Below are 16,708 nucleotides of genomic sequence, written 5' to 3' on the forward strand. Positions count from 1 at the left end.
TTGTCCTGCCCCTACCTACATCTCTAAAAAGTCCCTTTCCTCCTTTTTATAAGCCCTCATAAAATGGTGGAAGGCTGCAATGAAGCCTCTCCAGAACCTTTTCTCCTCCATGCAGAGAAGGTGAGGTCTCACAATTAAGAAATACGTATTTTGTGCTTTATTCAACGTTTTAGAAGACAATTTGAGTAATTCTGAACATTGCCAGAAACAGTTGGTACCCATCTGTTCCAGACTTGAGTATCTGCAGGTCCCGGTAATTTGGGGTGATTCTACACCCCATGATTTCAGGCAACTGAAGTGAGCACTGTTGTCAAGTACTCCAACCCTTGCTTCTATGCAGTGTTAACCTGTGTGCAACTTTGGAATAGAAACTTCCAAAACACAAAGGGTAGTAAATAAAAGGAATATAGTACCTCCTAGAAGACGAATCAGGTGTTTCTGAATCAGGAGCTGTGGGGATGTTGATCTCTGAGCAGCTGCAAACTGCACTAATGCTTTAAGGCCACTGTGCTAGAGCGCAAGAGAAAAGGGTTGAATGGGAAAAAAGGCTAAATATTATAGTGATCTAGAACTGTAAAAACATATCTACTTCTACATAAAGGTAAAAGACATTTATAAATTAATTTAATATGAACATCTATATATAAGCAGACATATTATTCTTTCAAAGTGCTCTTTATGCTATGAATCCAAAAATTGAGAGATATCCCTCAACAGAGAATTATCTTGACGTTAGCAGTTTCAACAGGTTTACAGTTGCATTTATATTATAAATAAACTTTTTTGTTTAAAATATACTGCATATCTTACTCATCCATACCTGTCTATTTTGTAGGGATCCAAACAAAGGCTTGCCCTCTGTTTCCAAGAGGTTTTCTTAAAATTAAACACAGAAAAAATTAAATAGTTTTTTCTACACAGCCTAATATTACTTTATTCTTATTATATACACTCCTTATTAAAGCTCAACCTCACTGTTATAACAGAATTCTCTTGAAAAAAAAAAAATCTGTCTTAAATGGCACTGATCATTTCCAAGATAAATTATTGCAGTAAGCTATTTTAAAATTTTCAGTTTTCAGACCTCGCCAACTAAGGATTTAAAGGAATGCTGCTTCACATGAATTCATTCACGTGAATTCATTCTGTGGATTCAGATTTATTTTCAGTTACCTTTATGCAATGCTGAAAACCAAGTTACATTTACAGAGATCAGCATCCATCTTACACTCATATTTATCATAGAATGTTAAGGGGCTGAAATGGGCCCTTAAGACCATCTAATTGCCACTCTCCTGCCATGGGCAGGGACACTCTCACTAGACCACGTTTCTTAAGGCCTCATCCAACCTGGCCTTGAACACTGCCAGGGTTGGGGCAGCCATGACTTGCCTTGGCAACCTGGCAAAATTTGCACTACTGCATTTGACTGCAGTTTAACAGAAATACTTCAAAAACAAAACTCCCAAGTTGGAATACAGGTAATTTTTCCTCCCTGAGTGCTTTGGGTCTGAAGGAATAATAAAGAAAAAATAAGCTGATTAAAAAAATAAATCAAATTAACTCAATTGAGTAAAAAGGTATCAGTTCAATTGTTTTTGTACTTCAGCCACTTTCCAGAGATAAAACAGTACACCTGGAATTTTTAAAATTTCATTTAACTGGGAGATTTTGGTTTGGATGCTTTTTGTTGTGGGGTTTTGGTTTTGGCAAGTTTTGAGTCTGTTTCTTTTTTCAGGAGTCTGGCTTTTGGCAATGATACCAATTCACATCCCTTGAGTCAATGATGTTTTGAACCTCCTCTAGAGGTTCCTCTAAAGATCCTTGTCTAGGTAGCTTGACTACATGTCCATTAAATGGTTTCAATAATGCACTATAACTAGACTCCAGAAGAGGGTACTGAAGCTACACAGGCAGTTTTGCTTTACAATTTCACAGAAGCCTGTTCCATTTGCAAACAAAAATGATTCCAAGGAAGTGGTGTGGCCAAGTCAACCTGTCACAGTGGTCCTTCTGGCTTTATACTCTCCTCCTCAAGAGTACCTGAATTTTCTTCTACTAACACAAGCCTTCAATATCACACCTGCGGTAAGTTATTGCATTTATGCACTTGATGGCTAACTCCTCCTTGACAGTCACCAATATCTTTTACAAAACTAATCTGCACAGCATTAAGTACAGTAATGTTAATAAAGTGGGTGGCCTCCAGTATTTTCTCAACCTATTTGAAAATACAGAATCCATCACTAAAGATGCAATCAGTTCTGTGACTATTTCTGCCTTATCAGAATATTCCCAATCCACCTAAAAGCCTTCTGATCTCCTGATACTCCACTAGAGATTCAAGGTAGACAAAACTTGTACTTCAACATCTTCATCAAGAAATAATTGGAATAGTTGTCAAATCACACGTATGGATGTGTACAATTAGATTCTCAATCCCTTCATCATGCATTTTAGACCTAGATCTTGCCTTTTTCCCTGCCTGGAAACAGCTACAGATTTATCTACTTGTTCATTACACTTCATGTTCATTACACAAACTTAACTGTGTATATAGCACAGAAATGAAACGAGATAGATAGATACATTATCCTAAACAATGAAATCATTTTTCTGGTAATTTTTTGGCCTTCAGAGATTCATGGCAGAGAATGTTTGGTCGTTTTTGGGGGTTTTTTTTTGGTGGGCTTTTTGTTTGTTTCTTTTTCTACCAGGTACCTACTTAGCAGTTTCAGAATACAAGACACTTTCTTCTACAAATCCCATGAAACCTCTTTAAGAATACAGACAAAACCAAATAATGAGATAGAGAGTACTATTTCACAGCTATTAGATATTTAGCATAGGAGATGCCTGCAGTTCAGTGATCTTTGGCAACTTGAAAATATTAATTGAACGTGCGTAGTGTTACAATTAGTAATGTGGAACAAGATCACTAAATGCTGCCTCAAATTAAACTCATTGTTGGCATTCCATACCATATTTCATGAGCTACTATCAAAGAAAAACATCCTATTATTTGTTTTGGTTTATAGAGAATAATTCTGTTATTATATATACAATTACATATAATTTAATTTGCTATACTATTGCATGTGGTTTGTAGTTATATAGAACTATTATTTGTACAATCACATTGTATAAAATTAAACAATCAAGCAACTGGAACATTTTCAATTAATGAGAAGGAATACACTGCATTTATGCTTTACCTATACACTGGATGGTAAAAGCACATGTGCTCCAGGTCATCATAGGAATCCGGGAATCAGCTTCATTTGGAGCAACTTTGAGCCCAACTCTGTAAATGGTGGTGGCAAAGAGAATAAGCATCTCCCTGATACTGCTTGAGTACTTGGCTCTGCAAAACGAAGATGAGAAAATTTCAGTCTCAATTATTAATAGTGTTAATTATTTACTGGTTAAACAATCACTAACAAAGTCTAAGTCCAAGCCAGGACCATTATTTATGAAAGAAACATTGAAAACGAAGACCCTTTGTCTGGACAGAGATAAAAAAAATCCCTAGTTTTCAGTAGTAAACAAGTACCTTGACAAAAAAGGCTTTACAAATTGAGAGATTAAGAGCTGCCAGGCTGGAAGCTGGCAGCTCTTAATCTTAATATTTCTGTGTATTAAATTATAATTCACATTAGAAAAATGCAAACATCCTAAAGAAAAATACAGTGAAAATAAACAATGTAAGAAACAGTAATTTTGTGTCCTGAAGTGAAAATAATAAGGTGATAAAAATGGAAGACATTTCAAGTGTGTTTTCAAACACATTTTTTAGCACTTAAGCTGTTTTCAAATTACATCAGGTAAGTTGATGTAAATGTAGTTTTAGGTAAAAAAGTGTTTAGCAGTTTTAATGGCTTGTGGGTTTTTTTCCAAGTCATACATAGAACTTTCTAACAGAAATATATAACATTCATATTAATTCTCTGTACCTTTATGGACAAAACAATTGTATCACAAAATCTGGGGTTTAGCCAGGTTCACAATTAAACAACACTGTTTAACTTTAAACTATAGAATTTTTCCCATGAAGATCAGTTATCATGAAAAAATTTGATTCAGCTTTCTGACAACAGAACATTTTTAAGTTTTTTTACAAATAAAAGATAAATGTGGGTATTTTGCCTAACTTTGATGTCAGTCTGAAGTAGCAGAGTACTTACAGCATGATCTAAAAAGAGATAAGGGACAGCTGAGCTCATTTGAAAAGTATCTACCCATTCATTCTGTTTTAGTGGGCAAATGCTTTTGCCCACTGGAATTGAACATGCTTACTATTACAATTATTAATGTGGAATATGATCACTAATTGCTGTCTCAAATATACTCAATGTTGGCATTGAGTTTAATTTAGAATAGAATAGAAACAGAAACAGACAACGGTCCTATTCCTCAAAGTGATCCACATTCATTATCATGTCCAAAACCACCTCAAATCTATGCACAAAACAGATGCATAGCAGAAAAATTAGGCAGACAAACAATAAATAACATGCCTAGAGGCACAGCAAGCAACCCAAATCACTGGATTGTAGATTAGAAGATTCCAGACTTCTAGCTTTGTACCAAGAACATAAGTAGTACCAGACTGGATTTGACCAGATGGACCACCTGGCTCTTCACAGATTCAATATTCAGTGAATACTTAGGGAAAAGAATAAGTAAGCCCCTATAGTTAGGCCAAACAAATCACGTCTTTCCTTCAATACACATTCTGAAGTATACCTGGGATATCGAAAGGAAAATTAATATAGTGCAGAGAACACTGCTAGTAACACTTACGAGGACTGAACTCCAAAACTAAGGATGGAATGGAATTCCAAATTTGAGTTCCCCATTCCCTTATTGGTGAAAGGTGGAAGACTTTGTTTCTCTCCTAACAGGAAAAAAAAAATACATCCACATTAAAAATCAAAGAAGCTGTTACAGTTTTTAAAGCAGTTGAAAAAAAGGGAGTAGTCTTTTTATTTCAAACTGATTTGAAAATAATTGCAAACACACCTCACCAGCCAGACTATATTCCATGATTCCTCCTTTAAGTAACATTTGCCTCTATTCCCCAAAACAGAAGACTCTATGCCTCCTGTTTTCTAAATACTCATATCTACTTTCATTTTGTCCTTTATAATTTAGCTGTTCTCTTTTTTACTACCTTGCAGTCCATACAAAAGTTTATTAACATGAGCATTAGTCTATTGGCATCCTCTCCAAGTGCACCTAATTTTTTTCTACAGGAAAGATGGAAATAATTTAACAAAAGCCAGATAATTGGTGAGGGCACTGAAATCAAGATATCAAGTGAGAAAGGTCAATAACTTTTATCCCCAGCTTTATTTGATACTGTCTTGATTGAGAGCAAAATATATTTTTTATTTGAAGTTTTCTGCTGGTACTAGTTAAAACATGCACTGACATCTATCCCACAGAATAGCTTAACAATTAAGATAACAAACCTTTAGTATTTTTCACGCTGTAGCCTGATATCCTGACTGTGACAATCTCCAGCCACCTAGCTAGAGATAGGATTTGAGCTACTGCCTCTGCATCCTCACTGAAAAGAAAAATAGAAAGTAAGTTTTACTTTAACACTACAAGAATCACCTTAACTTAAAAAGCAGAGGACACAATTAGATCCTAACACATTAAACTCAATATTTCCTCAGTTTTATGGGCTTCAGAAACTTTGAGCAAACAGTACAAAATGGAGTGTAATGCTAAATACTAGGTCTAGGTACTTTCTCATTTGATTTCAACTCCAAAGATTAGAGATTTATAAAACAAAAATGTTTTATAAAAAACAAAATATTTACTGCCAAAAGTGTATTTGGCTAAACAATCAATAAGGAGATATACAGTATTTTATACAGATGAGATTTATTTTAAGTTTTCCATCCAAAAATTTGAAAAGCTGACCAGTCCCAAAGTAATAGTTACTTTTTTTTTTTTTTAAATTAGAAGTTAACCAATCTGGTGTTTCACCTGTTTATTTTTTGAGCCTGCAATGGAACTATAGGAATCACAGTATTGCACAGAGATTTACAAAGGGGACAAAGATATTCTCCATTCTCCAAGTCAAATATCTGTTCAACATGCAGACGTTGTCGGAAGTTCAGCTGCATTGCTTCAAAGTACCTACAACATTAAAAAGGAAATTAGAAAGTGGAATGGTTCAAATGCAACATGAACACAATTAGAAAGTGGAATGGTTTAAATGCAACATGAACACAAAGGTTCAAAGCATAATTATACAGCAAACACTTATCTAAGCCAACAAACAGGTCTTTTCCTTTGATTTCTAACTCTTCTACATGCTTGGATGGGAAAATAATAAAACCTTTGAGCACACAGATGAATTAATGCAAAAATGCATGGTGTATCACTAATGGGAATATGATGGCAAATTTCCCTTGTTATTATCCTTATAAATGTCATTAATATTTTGCAGACAAGCAGACCTTAAATTTTTGTTACTCTTCCCTCTTACCTTCAACATAATGAAACACTGTATCTAATAACTCTCATACACAACTCACTATAGTAAATTTGAAACAGGTATTAAACATATGGTTATTTAATTTTAGGAAACACTACTGGTAGCATTTCACGAATGATTAATCAGCTATTCATTGCAATTACTGAGCTTCATGACTAGAAGTGGAACTGTAGTCTTCTTTTAACAGGAAGAGAGAATAATATATATTAGAATATCACATTTCAACTATTTTAAACAAAAAATAAAATAAGAAACAACTATGATCTTTTTACAGGTTTCATTATAATTGTGTTCCCTCAGTGGATGCAAGAACGCCTTTAAATGTCATTATTGTCTCATTGGTATTTATGGGAACAAAAAGATCAAACATTTAAATCTTCTCCTCTGAATACAAATTCAGCCCTAATGACATAGGGTCTTAGAGAGAAATATGAAATTATCTAACTTCCACACCAAGATAATAACTAGATTTTTTTTTTCCTTTAAACCATGTATCATAAATGAAATAAAATTCCATTTATATGAGAAGAGAAAGTCTATGTGCAGGGGCATCTGCATTAGTTCTAATGAACGCAGAATATTTAGAGAAGTATTTTGTTAACGAAAACCGATACATTGATTTTCCCCACATTCACACAACTATGTTTTTGCAAGCAACTCCTCTTCCTCATACATGGCAACAAGCATATTCCACTCATTTCAACTTGTTCTGTTTTAGAGGATTTCCAGCACTGGTAGGCTGCACATAGAAAGGTATGGCAGTCATAGTTTGGAGGAATATTAGTAAGTTAGAATGTCTGTTATGTAATAAATAAAAGACTATATTCAAACCTTCTGTACCATACTGTATCTGAAGAGGCCTGTTTTTCATTTTAATCCCATTAACCCATACAGCAAGTCATCTTTTCTTAAGAAGAGCAAAGGAACTGTGCTCTAATATTGCACCACTTAGATCTATACAGATTTAGATGGATCTGCTGAGAGCAGATGTATTATACTTCAGGAACACACTTCTGTTTCAAGTGCGTGCACTTATTTATTCTGTACTGATGTTTTATTGTAAAGAACAGCATTATACAAACATCTAGAAAAGTAAAAAGGGAATGGTAAACACCAGAAGTTTAGTAAGATTTTTAAAAGTGGAACAGCGCAAGTACAAACAACAAACCTCAAGAGATTGTTTATAACATATGTCATATATATATATAAAGAGACAATTACAAGAGTAGCTTGTAACTGCATGAACCACCTCTTATCTGTTGATAATACTTCAGTGGGATTATTTCTATTATTATCTCACACTGCCTATATAGTTTTGACTTATCAGACCTATATGGAGTGAAATGTAGGATGATTGCATTCTACAAGCAAGGAATCCTGGTCTTTTAATGTCCGGGTTGCATTCAAATCCAAAACACTTGGTCTGAATTGTGGATCCCCCAAACAAGAGAAATCCAATAAAGTTTACAGCAATTGCATCAATTCTTCACCCTTACTTTTCATTAAGAGTTTATTAACTGATATGGGAGGAGTCACAAACAAATACTGGAAGATTTAACCACCCATATTCCTTGTATTTTATTCTAGATGCTAGAATCTCTTCTAAACACTCACTGGAATAGATCAGTTTCACTCTTTAAGTATTTACCTGGTGACAGACTTTCAGAGTATTGTTGCTACAAGTAAACCTATTCAATATGGTTTCTTATTCTTGACCAATTTTACTCCATTGTTTATATTTGCATAAATTAATAAGTCCTTAGAAATTCTTCTCTCGGTCATAGAAGACTCTAAAACTTTTGATAATGATTATCTTCATCAAGTCAAAACATCTCTTGTTCCATATTTCATTTTCAGATGAGTACAAATAGTTTTGATCCCTTAATTAAATATCCTCTTACTGTACTTTGTTTTTAGTGTACTCTTAAGGTGATTTGGAAAATAGATTAATTAAAAACCATTAAAAGGCAGCAAAGACACATCCTTACTTCTGCCAGCAGGCTGCATGCATTACGTGACCACAGCTCCCTGTGTGGGTCCCACAGGGTAAGTCAGGGTGCATGAAGAGAGGGTCTAGTGCATCTAGAAACACACAGCAGAAAAATTATGGAATGAACAGTAACGTAACTTCCCATCAGTATTAAGAGAAATGATCAACAACATACACAGAATATGAACCTTCGGATCTTATTCTCCTACAGTTTGCAGAGTCGCATTAAAGCTTCACTTGGCTAACCTTTCCTGACCAATCATGCAGCAGAGCAATGACAAGAAGTACTCATTTAAACTACTGAAGGTTCTCCATATAAAGAAAAAAATGCCAAAATTCAAATGGGTTAGAAAGCAAAAAGGGTGCTTCTGTACTGGAACAGATCCATGGTTGGATTCACTGTCACTGAAGCTTTTAATGTTTTTCTTACTTTATTTTTAAATGAAAATTAAACTAATAATTTCTCCAACTAATCCCATATATTTTCACACAAATAAACACTGCTGAATAACAAAAATCAAGTCTGTCTTTTACTAATCTTGCACAATTCTAAACAACAGAAACATTATGAGAATATACTGATGTCTTTGTGTCTTTGTGTATCAACATGAAGATACCTAAATAATAGTGAAAAACAGCAGTCCTCCAAGCCTCATCTCTGGGACTGTTCATGATTTTGAACAAATACACTTGAATCTAACAAAATGAAAGGAAAAAAGAACCCAATTCTGTTTGACAGCAGCTGAAGCTGCCATAAGTCAAATGGAGACTGAAATAAGAAAGTACATCTTGGCATAACACTGAATTGCCATTATCTGCACTTCTGCTGGGGGAACAAGCATTTTTACATTTATTTAGATCTTGAAAGAAAAAACTTCTTACAGGACTCTTTGTAACTGATGAGCAGCAGAGGATCATGCAGTAGGGTGTAAGATCTATAAGCAATGCCCAAAAACAGCTTCAGAAAATGGAACTCCATACCCTTCTTTTTTCAATTATTTCAATAGGCCAACACATCACTACAGAAAATTTAGAAGTGTATCTGACTACAAGAGCATAGGACTAAATCTGCACTTCAGAGTACCACAGAAAAAAGAAATGTCATTAGTATATGACCTAGACAAAAATTCTATATAAGTGGCTCAAAAATGCCATTACCAGTAGTTTGGTGATAAAGAAAAATGGACCAAGCAGGATTCTGCAGGAGTTTGTCCTAGGCCTAGGACAATTCAGTACTTGTTAATGATCCAGAGGAGAAAACATGAAATATCTTATTAGCAGAACAACTTGGAAAACGTTTGTAAACGTGATAAAAAATAGGGTAATACCATGGAAAAATATGAAAAAAAATGATCTTTCCTCTGATAACAATCAAGAGTTTACTTCTAAACTAAAGCAGGAATAATGAATTGCACAAACATAATTTAAAGCTATTTTCTACATAGTAGTTTCAATAAAAAAATAGGACATAGCATCCATTTTGCACTATGAGCTGACCATAAATCACAAAAAAACTACCCCCCACATCTGAAAATCAGAAGGAATTTAAACAAGTTGTGACAGCATATTTCTTGAAATATTACTAACTTCCTTTTTCAAAAAGAGAACAAAAATGTCAGTGAGTACTTGGGTTCTTCCATATCCTTGTGTTTATTTTCGTCTTTCCCTTAAGTAACACACCAAATTTTCCATCATGTTTAATCAACTGCTACTTACAAAAGAAATTCTGCTGTGCTTTGTGTTCCCTGCTACCAATATGCTATTGGTTACAAATATAACTCTTGTGATGGTGTAACTTTCTTGTATTCAATTATTTGTTTGCTCATCAGATGATATCATATGATCTTTGTTTAGATTTTTATCATGCTTTATATTGTTGTCATTACTTACTGGACATATAAGGGGAAAAAGTACCCAAACTAAAACAAACACCCTAACACCCTTCAGGCTGGCATACCGGCCTCTGATAATGTTCATTTATTTCCTCCATATTGGGAAAATCTGCACCTGTACTTGAATAAAGAGGAACTGTGATCAGCCTTAGTTTTTTTCCAAACTAACTACTCCCACTAAATCTAGATGTTTTATTAAGTCTTGTGAAAGCAAAGCATTTTCTGATTTCCCTCAACAACAAACCTAAATCTTCATATACTTCTCATTTAATTTTCAAATGGATTTTAAAGCTGTTTAAAAGTTTGCACCCATTTTTCTTAAGTACGGTAAGCCATTTAGCAACCTGATCAAACAAAAGAGTTTAGTTGGTTCAAAGAGTTTGTGCTCCAGGTACAGAAATGCTTGTAGTCTAAGAGAAGAAAAATCACATACCTCCTGAGAGTTCAAGAATTCTGCTCCTATTCTGAGTTAAGGCAGTTGACTTCTGCACACAGGCAGATAATACCATTGCAGCACTTTCTAACTTTACTTCTTGCTCCTCCTGACAAAGAATACAGGTCAGAACTTCCTTCTCAGTGACAGATGGACCTCGTTTGGGACCCAAAGCAATTCTGGAGTAATCAACTGCTGAAGAGGTGCTGTAAGACCAGAAGTGACACAGATATAAAATAACCAGCTGGATTTTCTAAATGAACTGAGTTCTTCCTGACATCTAACAAGGTCACAGACTACAAGTATGTCTGTTTTCTCTTACCTTTCTTCTTCCATAATAGCATCATCTTTCCCCTGGGCCTCCAGTGTGTTTTCATACAGGAGCTTGTGGGTTTCAATGAAATTCCTCTGCAAGGCAGACATCTGGGCCATTATCTTCTGACGGTGCAACCTTGCTGCTTCCGCCTTTCTCTTCCGCTCAGCTTTCTCTTTATCCTGAGTGCTCTGTGTCTTACAGTAAGAGAATAAAGAAATCACAGGCAACTAAGAACATCAAAAAATGAGAAGACTCTTTCCCCATTATAGGAATTCTAATCAATGACATCAAATTCATTAACTAACAACATTTTAATGAGGGAAAAAAGTTAACTGCTATCTGAAATAGAAATAAACAGAAGCCAAATCTTTACATGTTGATGGTTCATTAACTAAGACTGGACTTTTGTCATCTACAAAAGGTCACTACTACAATCCCTAGCCCAAAGATAACATCAATAATCCCTGAGTCATTTCAATTAGGTTCTTGTCTGTTCTCAAGAAATTTTAGTGAGGTGCGCATCAAAGCTCTCCAGAGCTCTGTTATTCACCCCATAAGTGAAACCCTACTGAATATTCAGTATCTCCCATAAAGAAACTGAAGAAAATTTTACCTTAAAACACCTATCCATGACACAACAAATGTGTCAACATTTTATGCATCTGTGTATTGTATTTTCATTATTCTTTATGATACACTGGAAAGCTATTGTTCTTCCAACATTTACTCTTGTATCACATTTTCAAAAACAGTAAACAAAGTATTTCTATGCTTTAGAAATATAGAATTTAAAAAAAAAAAAAAAACAGATAGACTTTATTAAAACATATAGAACCTAACTATTCCCATACAATTACTTAAGGAAAAAATACAACATTATACACAAGGTTTCCATTCAGAGTACCATCACTTTTCCAGAAAATCAAACTATTTACTCCACAAATAGAACTGAATTTCTTATGGACTTCTGTGTTTTGCCTGATACCTTACCAAATCTCATATGACACCTACCTCAAAAAAGAAACACAGCATATGCTGTGTTGTAAGTTTAGAACTAGGGATGCAATGACCAGCCAAAAGATTGCTTGGCAGGCAAGCTGAGGCCAAACAAAACGTGTAAGAGCAAACTGGTCCGTCTTCACTTATTGACTAAAGGTAACTAGATTATTCTTTTCTGTTCAAATGCCAATTGAAAACACACCCACTCCATAGGACTGAAGTCATCTTTGACATCTCCATTTCATTCTGTCATTTGACCATTATATTCAGAAGTTATTTTGAAGGAAGGGCAAAGAGACTGACAGAAAAATTACTTAAGGCTCATGCCTTTATCCAATCAGGGCAAAGGACATTAACATCTTGAGAGATAACAAACTACAAGACACCATCTAAAGTGGATTTGTATTTCTAATTCTTGTACAATAACAGTATAATAGAAGGTGGTCAATTCACAAAGACAAGAAATGGAAAGATGAGTACAAATTGCTTCCTTCAGCACCCCCCAGCCAGTTGCTTCACTTAATTCAGAAGTACAACCAAAACTCGCAATAACTGTTAATAATTCCATGAAACATGTTTAGCACATATTTCACTTACTAAAAATATTATTTTTAGAAACAAAATCCTAGTTGTAGACAACATACCAGAAATTAGTTTTGAAAAATCATCATTCTAGGCAACAATAAATTTAGACACGTTACTGAAAATAGCTATTCAAAACATTAAATAAAGGCTTCTACTGAAGCTTTATTTTTATCATTACCTCATCACCTTTTGCAGCTTCTGAGCCTGATGTAGCTCCTACTGTTGCCAAACTAGACTTTTCTCTCAATCGCTTCACCATGTCAAACATCTAAAACCAGAGATTTAGATGTTAAAAATAAAACATAACTTGGCTCTTATAACAATATAGATTAATACATTTCCAATGTTACAATATATAAGCACTGCAACAAGCTGCCCAGAGAATTTATGGATGCTGGAAATGTTCAAGTCCAGGTTGGATAAGGCTGTAGGCAATCTGGTCTATTGGAAGGTGTCCCTACCCATGGCAGGGGTTTTGAGCTACATAATTTTTAAGGTTCCTTCCAACTCATTCCATTTAGATTAGATTAAAAGTCTTGGTATTTAATTTCACATTATTTTCAGATTTTCAAATGGATTAAACCACTCAAAACTCCTAAATAATAGAAACACTAAGACTCTATGCACACTCCCAGAACACTGCCTTACTCATTATTTGCTGTTATTTTGCAACAGATATATGAGGAATGTGTGTAAAAATGTCATTACTGGAATGAGTTACCCATGCAAAAATTGATTGAATACTTCTAAGTACAAGTAGCAAGTACAATGCTGCAACAGATTAATCTTCTCAAGAAATCATTGCAGCTGTGAATGGATTATATGTAGGAACTGTATATAGGAATCATAACACCTTTCATATTAGCTTTCTACACTACTGTAATCAGATTGTACTTATCTCTTCTTTGTGTACCTGCAGTATCCAATTGACTGTGTCCTTCTGTGCCTCTAACTGGGGAACTCTCTTCAATTTCTCCAGAAGCATTAACACATTCACAGCATTCAAGGCTGAGCTTCCCATTCCTTTACAAAGTGAAAAATAGAAAAGGGCCTTCAGGGAAAAAAAAAAACCTCTAACATTTTAATGTACTTACAACATGCCTTAAAATATTGCTAATTATGTAATACACATACATGAACACAAACTGTGTAGTTACATTTCTGGTATAGTTTCACCTGTTTATTCCAGTTATATACAGTATAATTCATCCCCTTGTAGATTAATTATTTCTGCTTTAGAAAATCTTTGCTGAATGTCTGCTTAAAAAAGAATCCCCTTTCACTTCAGGGGGAAGCAGTAAAGCTCTTTAGAGCTTACCTATGTTTGCTAACAGCTTAGTGTGTGCATATAGCTTTTACTTCTAATCACAAAAGCCATTGTAATTACAGTAATAATTTCCTTCCTCACAACTTGCTGAGAGTCCATACTATTCTAGGCTCTCCTCTAACACGAGAATGCTTTAAAATGGAGACCATTCTCTTCAATCGTATTTGCAGCACTTACCACACAGAATTAATTCTACATTTTTAGTAGGGAGACAAATACATTGCAAAAAGAACTGTCTTTTAATGAATTGTGTCTTGATAAGAGCTTTGTTACAAAAGTACTGATTATTTTTGCGCCTCTTTCATGTAAATGGGGCTTTGATTTTTCTGGTAATGCAAAACTAAAGCTAGCAAAGCATTCTCTAGCATCTCATTTATTTTTATTGTATTCCTATAGTTTACATGAAACTTCTTCAATGGAAACACTTTCAGCGTGATGATACTTCTCAACAATAAGTAAAAAACTAAAAAATAAACTGCACTGGGAGTGTTCAAACACAGTTTTTTTAAAAAACTAAATAAAAGGACTTGAGTCATTTTATGCATTCATTCTTGTAGAAGGTATTTGAAAGATACATAGATATGATGTTTAGGAACGTGGTTTAGTGGTGCACTTGGCAGTGCTGACTTAACATTTGGACTTAATGTTAGAGGTCTTTTCCAATACAAATAATTCTATGATTCTATGATTTTACTTCACAATTCTTATCTCTGCTGCATCTTCCAAGGGACAGTTATGCTTAGCTTGACAATAGAATTTTTAAATTTATTTTTACACAGTGAAGCAGAGACTCTAGAGAAAATGGAAAATTATTTAGAAAATGCAGATTCCAAGTCCCACACAGTAGTCCTGAATGTAATATTAAGAAATGCTCAATAGAGCATTTCTTGAAAAAGAAAAGGATACATTCCGCAGCCACTTAGTTCTGTTTCTCTTTTCATTACCATAATAAAAGACTAACTTGCAGGTAATTGTATAGCTCAAGAGAACCAAAGATGGACAGAGCTCACTTAAATCCACTGCCATTTTTCAAACAGTTCTTAGTTTCCATTTCAATGTTGTTCTTGTGAAGGAAACATCATTTTCAGTTATGTAACACCAGAACTACTTTTCAATTCTTTCCCAGGAAGAGAACCATGTATCCTCTTCAACTTGCCTGGCAATGGGGAACAGAGGAAGCTAGTCCACACCTGGTTTCTTAATTATTAAAAAAAAAAATAATTTAATTACCAGGTTTTAATTATATAGCATAAAATAAAACTTTTCTGACTAAATCACTGAATTTCTTCTAGTTCATTTACGTCCCTACAAAATCAAGTTAGTCTAAGTTTACTCTGTGCTTTAAAGAAAATGAAACATACGTGTTGCTTTGTGATAAAAATCAAAGGTTACTTCTTCTTCAGGAGACTTCTGTAACTGCTGCTTCTCTTCTAGCAACCCTAAAGAAAGGAGATGAAGCACCTGAAAAAAGAGAAAAATTGTAAGTCTCATTCAATGTTTAAGATATGGAAAACTGGCATGTAAAATTAGGATGTTTAATACAGTTCTGTATTATATATTGATTATATTAATGATAAAAATGAAAATAGAGAGATCATACATGGAAGGTGAAATAAAAAAAGCACAATGTAAATTTACTGCTTATTAGTTGCATTAAAATTTATGAGCTTGCACATGCTTTTATATTAGTAATATGTGAAATCTCCTTCTGCTCAAACAAAATCTATAATTGGATAATTCCATAATCCAAAGATTAGCAGGATTGGCAAAGAAATTAAACAATCTATGCACTCTAACAAAACTGATAAATTCAAACAGTTTATAATTTAAGGTCCTAATTCTATAAATATTAAAATGACAACCCTGCTAAAACAAACAAACAAAAAAAAATGCCTCCAAAGAGCATTTCAAGAATGTTTTAAAAGACTCAAGCCACTGCAGGAAACTTAAACATTTAAATACTTACAAAAATTCTATTATTTCATGACTGAGGCCCCAAAGACATTTATGTATTTGGAGACTCTGCAGCTCAAAAAATGAAGGAATTCCAATTATGAAACGGTCACTTAATTGTCAGGTTCCAAGAAAAATATGAGGTAGGGAGAATTACATATTGAAACAGCTTCAGTAACGAGGCAACACAAGGAGGAAAGTAAAATAGAACTTTAATACTGTTATGTATTATGTTTCTGTTTTACAGCAGAGATAATAATAAAAATCTTTTCTTTGCCAGTAAGATTTATAAAAACAGCTTTGGGGACAAAATCATTCCAAGTTAATCTTTACATATTTTGGTCTTATCATAAGCAGTCAGCAAGGAATGGCCATCAGAAGATGACCAGGGCTAACCATACCATTTGGATCATTGCCTCAGTCCACAAGTGGGTTTCCAGTTCCACTGCCCTCTGCAGAAGAGTGCGCAGAATGTGCATCATAACATCACAGTTCAGAATCCTCACCACGTTGCTGAATGCAGGACTGAAGTCTGGAGGAGGAGGTGGTGGCAATGCTAGGAAACAGATGTGCAAACATATCAGTGAACTGACATCCCACTCAGAACTAGAGAGCACAAACATATTAATTTCAGTGAAAGAAAAACTGAACCCTTAAATGAGTAAAACCATGCTCAAACGCAATTATGTGCTGTCCAAT

General features: G+C 34.3%; 1 protein-coding gene across 4 annotated transcripts in view; it reads right to left on the reverse strand.

Annotated features, from left to right (window-relative positions):
* UBR1 (ubiquitin protein ligase E3 component n-recognin 1) overlaps positions 1-16,708 on the reverse strand; it is a 57,090-nt gene that overhangs the window by 11,678 nt on the left and 28,704 nt on the right. For 2 of the 4 annotated variants that reach the window (XM_030275491.4, XM_030275490.4), the window contains exons 25-37: positions 16,411-16,565; positions 15,418-15,517; positions 13,643-13,752; positions 12,908-12,997; positions 11,152-11,333; positions 10,830-11,035; positions 8,503-8,596; positions 6,001-6,153; positions 5,475-5,572; positions 4,804-4,897; positions 3,216-3,364; positions 821-876; positions 414-510 (exon numbers count right to left, since the gene is read on the reverse strand). In XM_030275491.4, coding sequence (XP_030131351.4) covers positions 414-510; positions 821-876; positions 3,216-3,364; positions 4,804-4,897; positions 5,475-5,572; positions 6,001-6,153; positions 8,503-8,596; positions 10,830-11,035; positions 11,152-11,333; positions 12,908-12,997; positions 13,643-13,752; positions 15,418-15,517; positions 16,411-16,565 — 1,584 coding nt within the window. Of the gene's footprint in view, positions 1-413; positions 511-820; positions 877-3,215; positions 3,365-4,803; positions 4,898-5,474; positions 5,573-6,000; positions 6,154-8,502; positions 8,597-10,829; positions 11,036-11,151; positions 11,340-12,907; positions 12,998-13,642; positions 13,753-15,417; positions 15,518-16,410; positions 16,566-16,708 lie in introns of all 4 variants that reach the window. The other 2 variants (XM_030275489.4, XM_030275488.4) reach the window with 1 other exon arrangement.

This window comes from Taeniopygia guttata, chromosome 5 (genome assembly GCF_048771995.1).
Source record: "Taeniopygia guttata chromosome 5, bTaeGut7.mat, whole genome shotgun sequence".
Classification (NCBI taxonomy): domain Eukaryota; kingdom Metazoa; phylum Chordata; class Aves; order Passeriformes; family Estrildidae; genus Taeniopygia; species Taeniopygia guttata.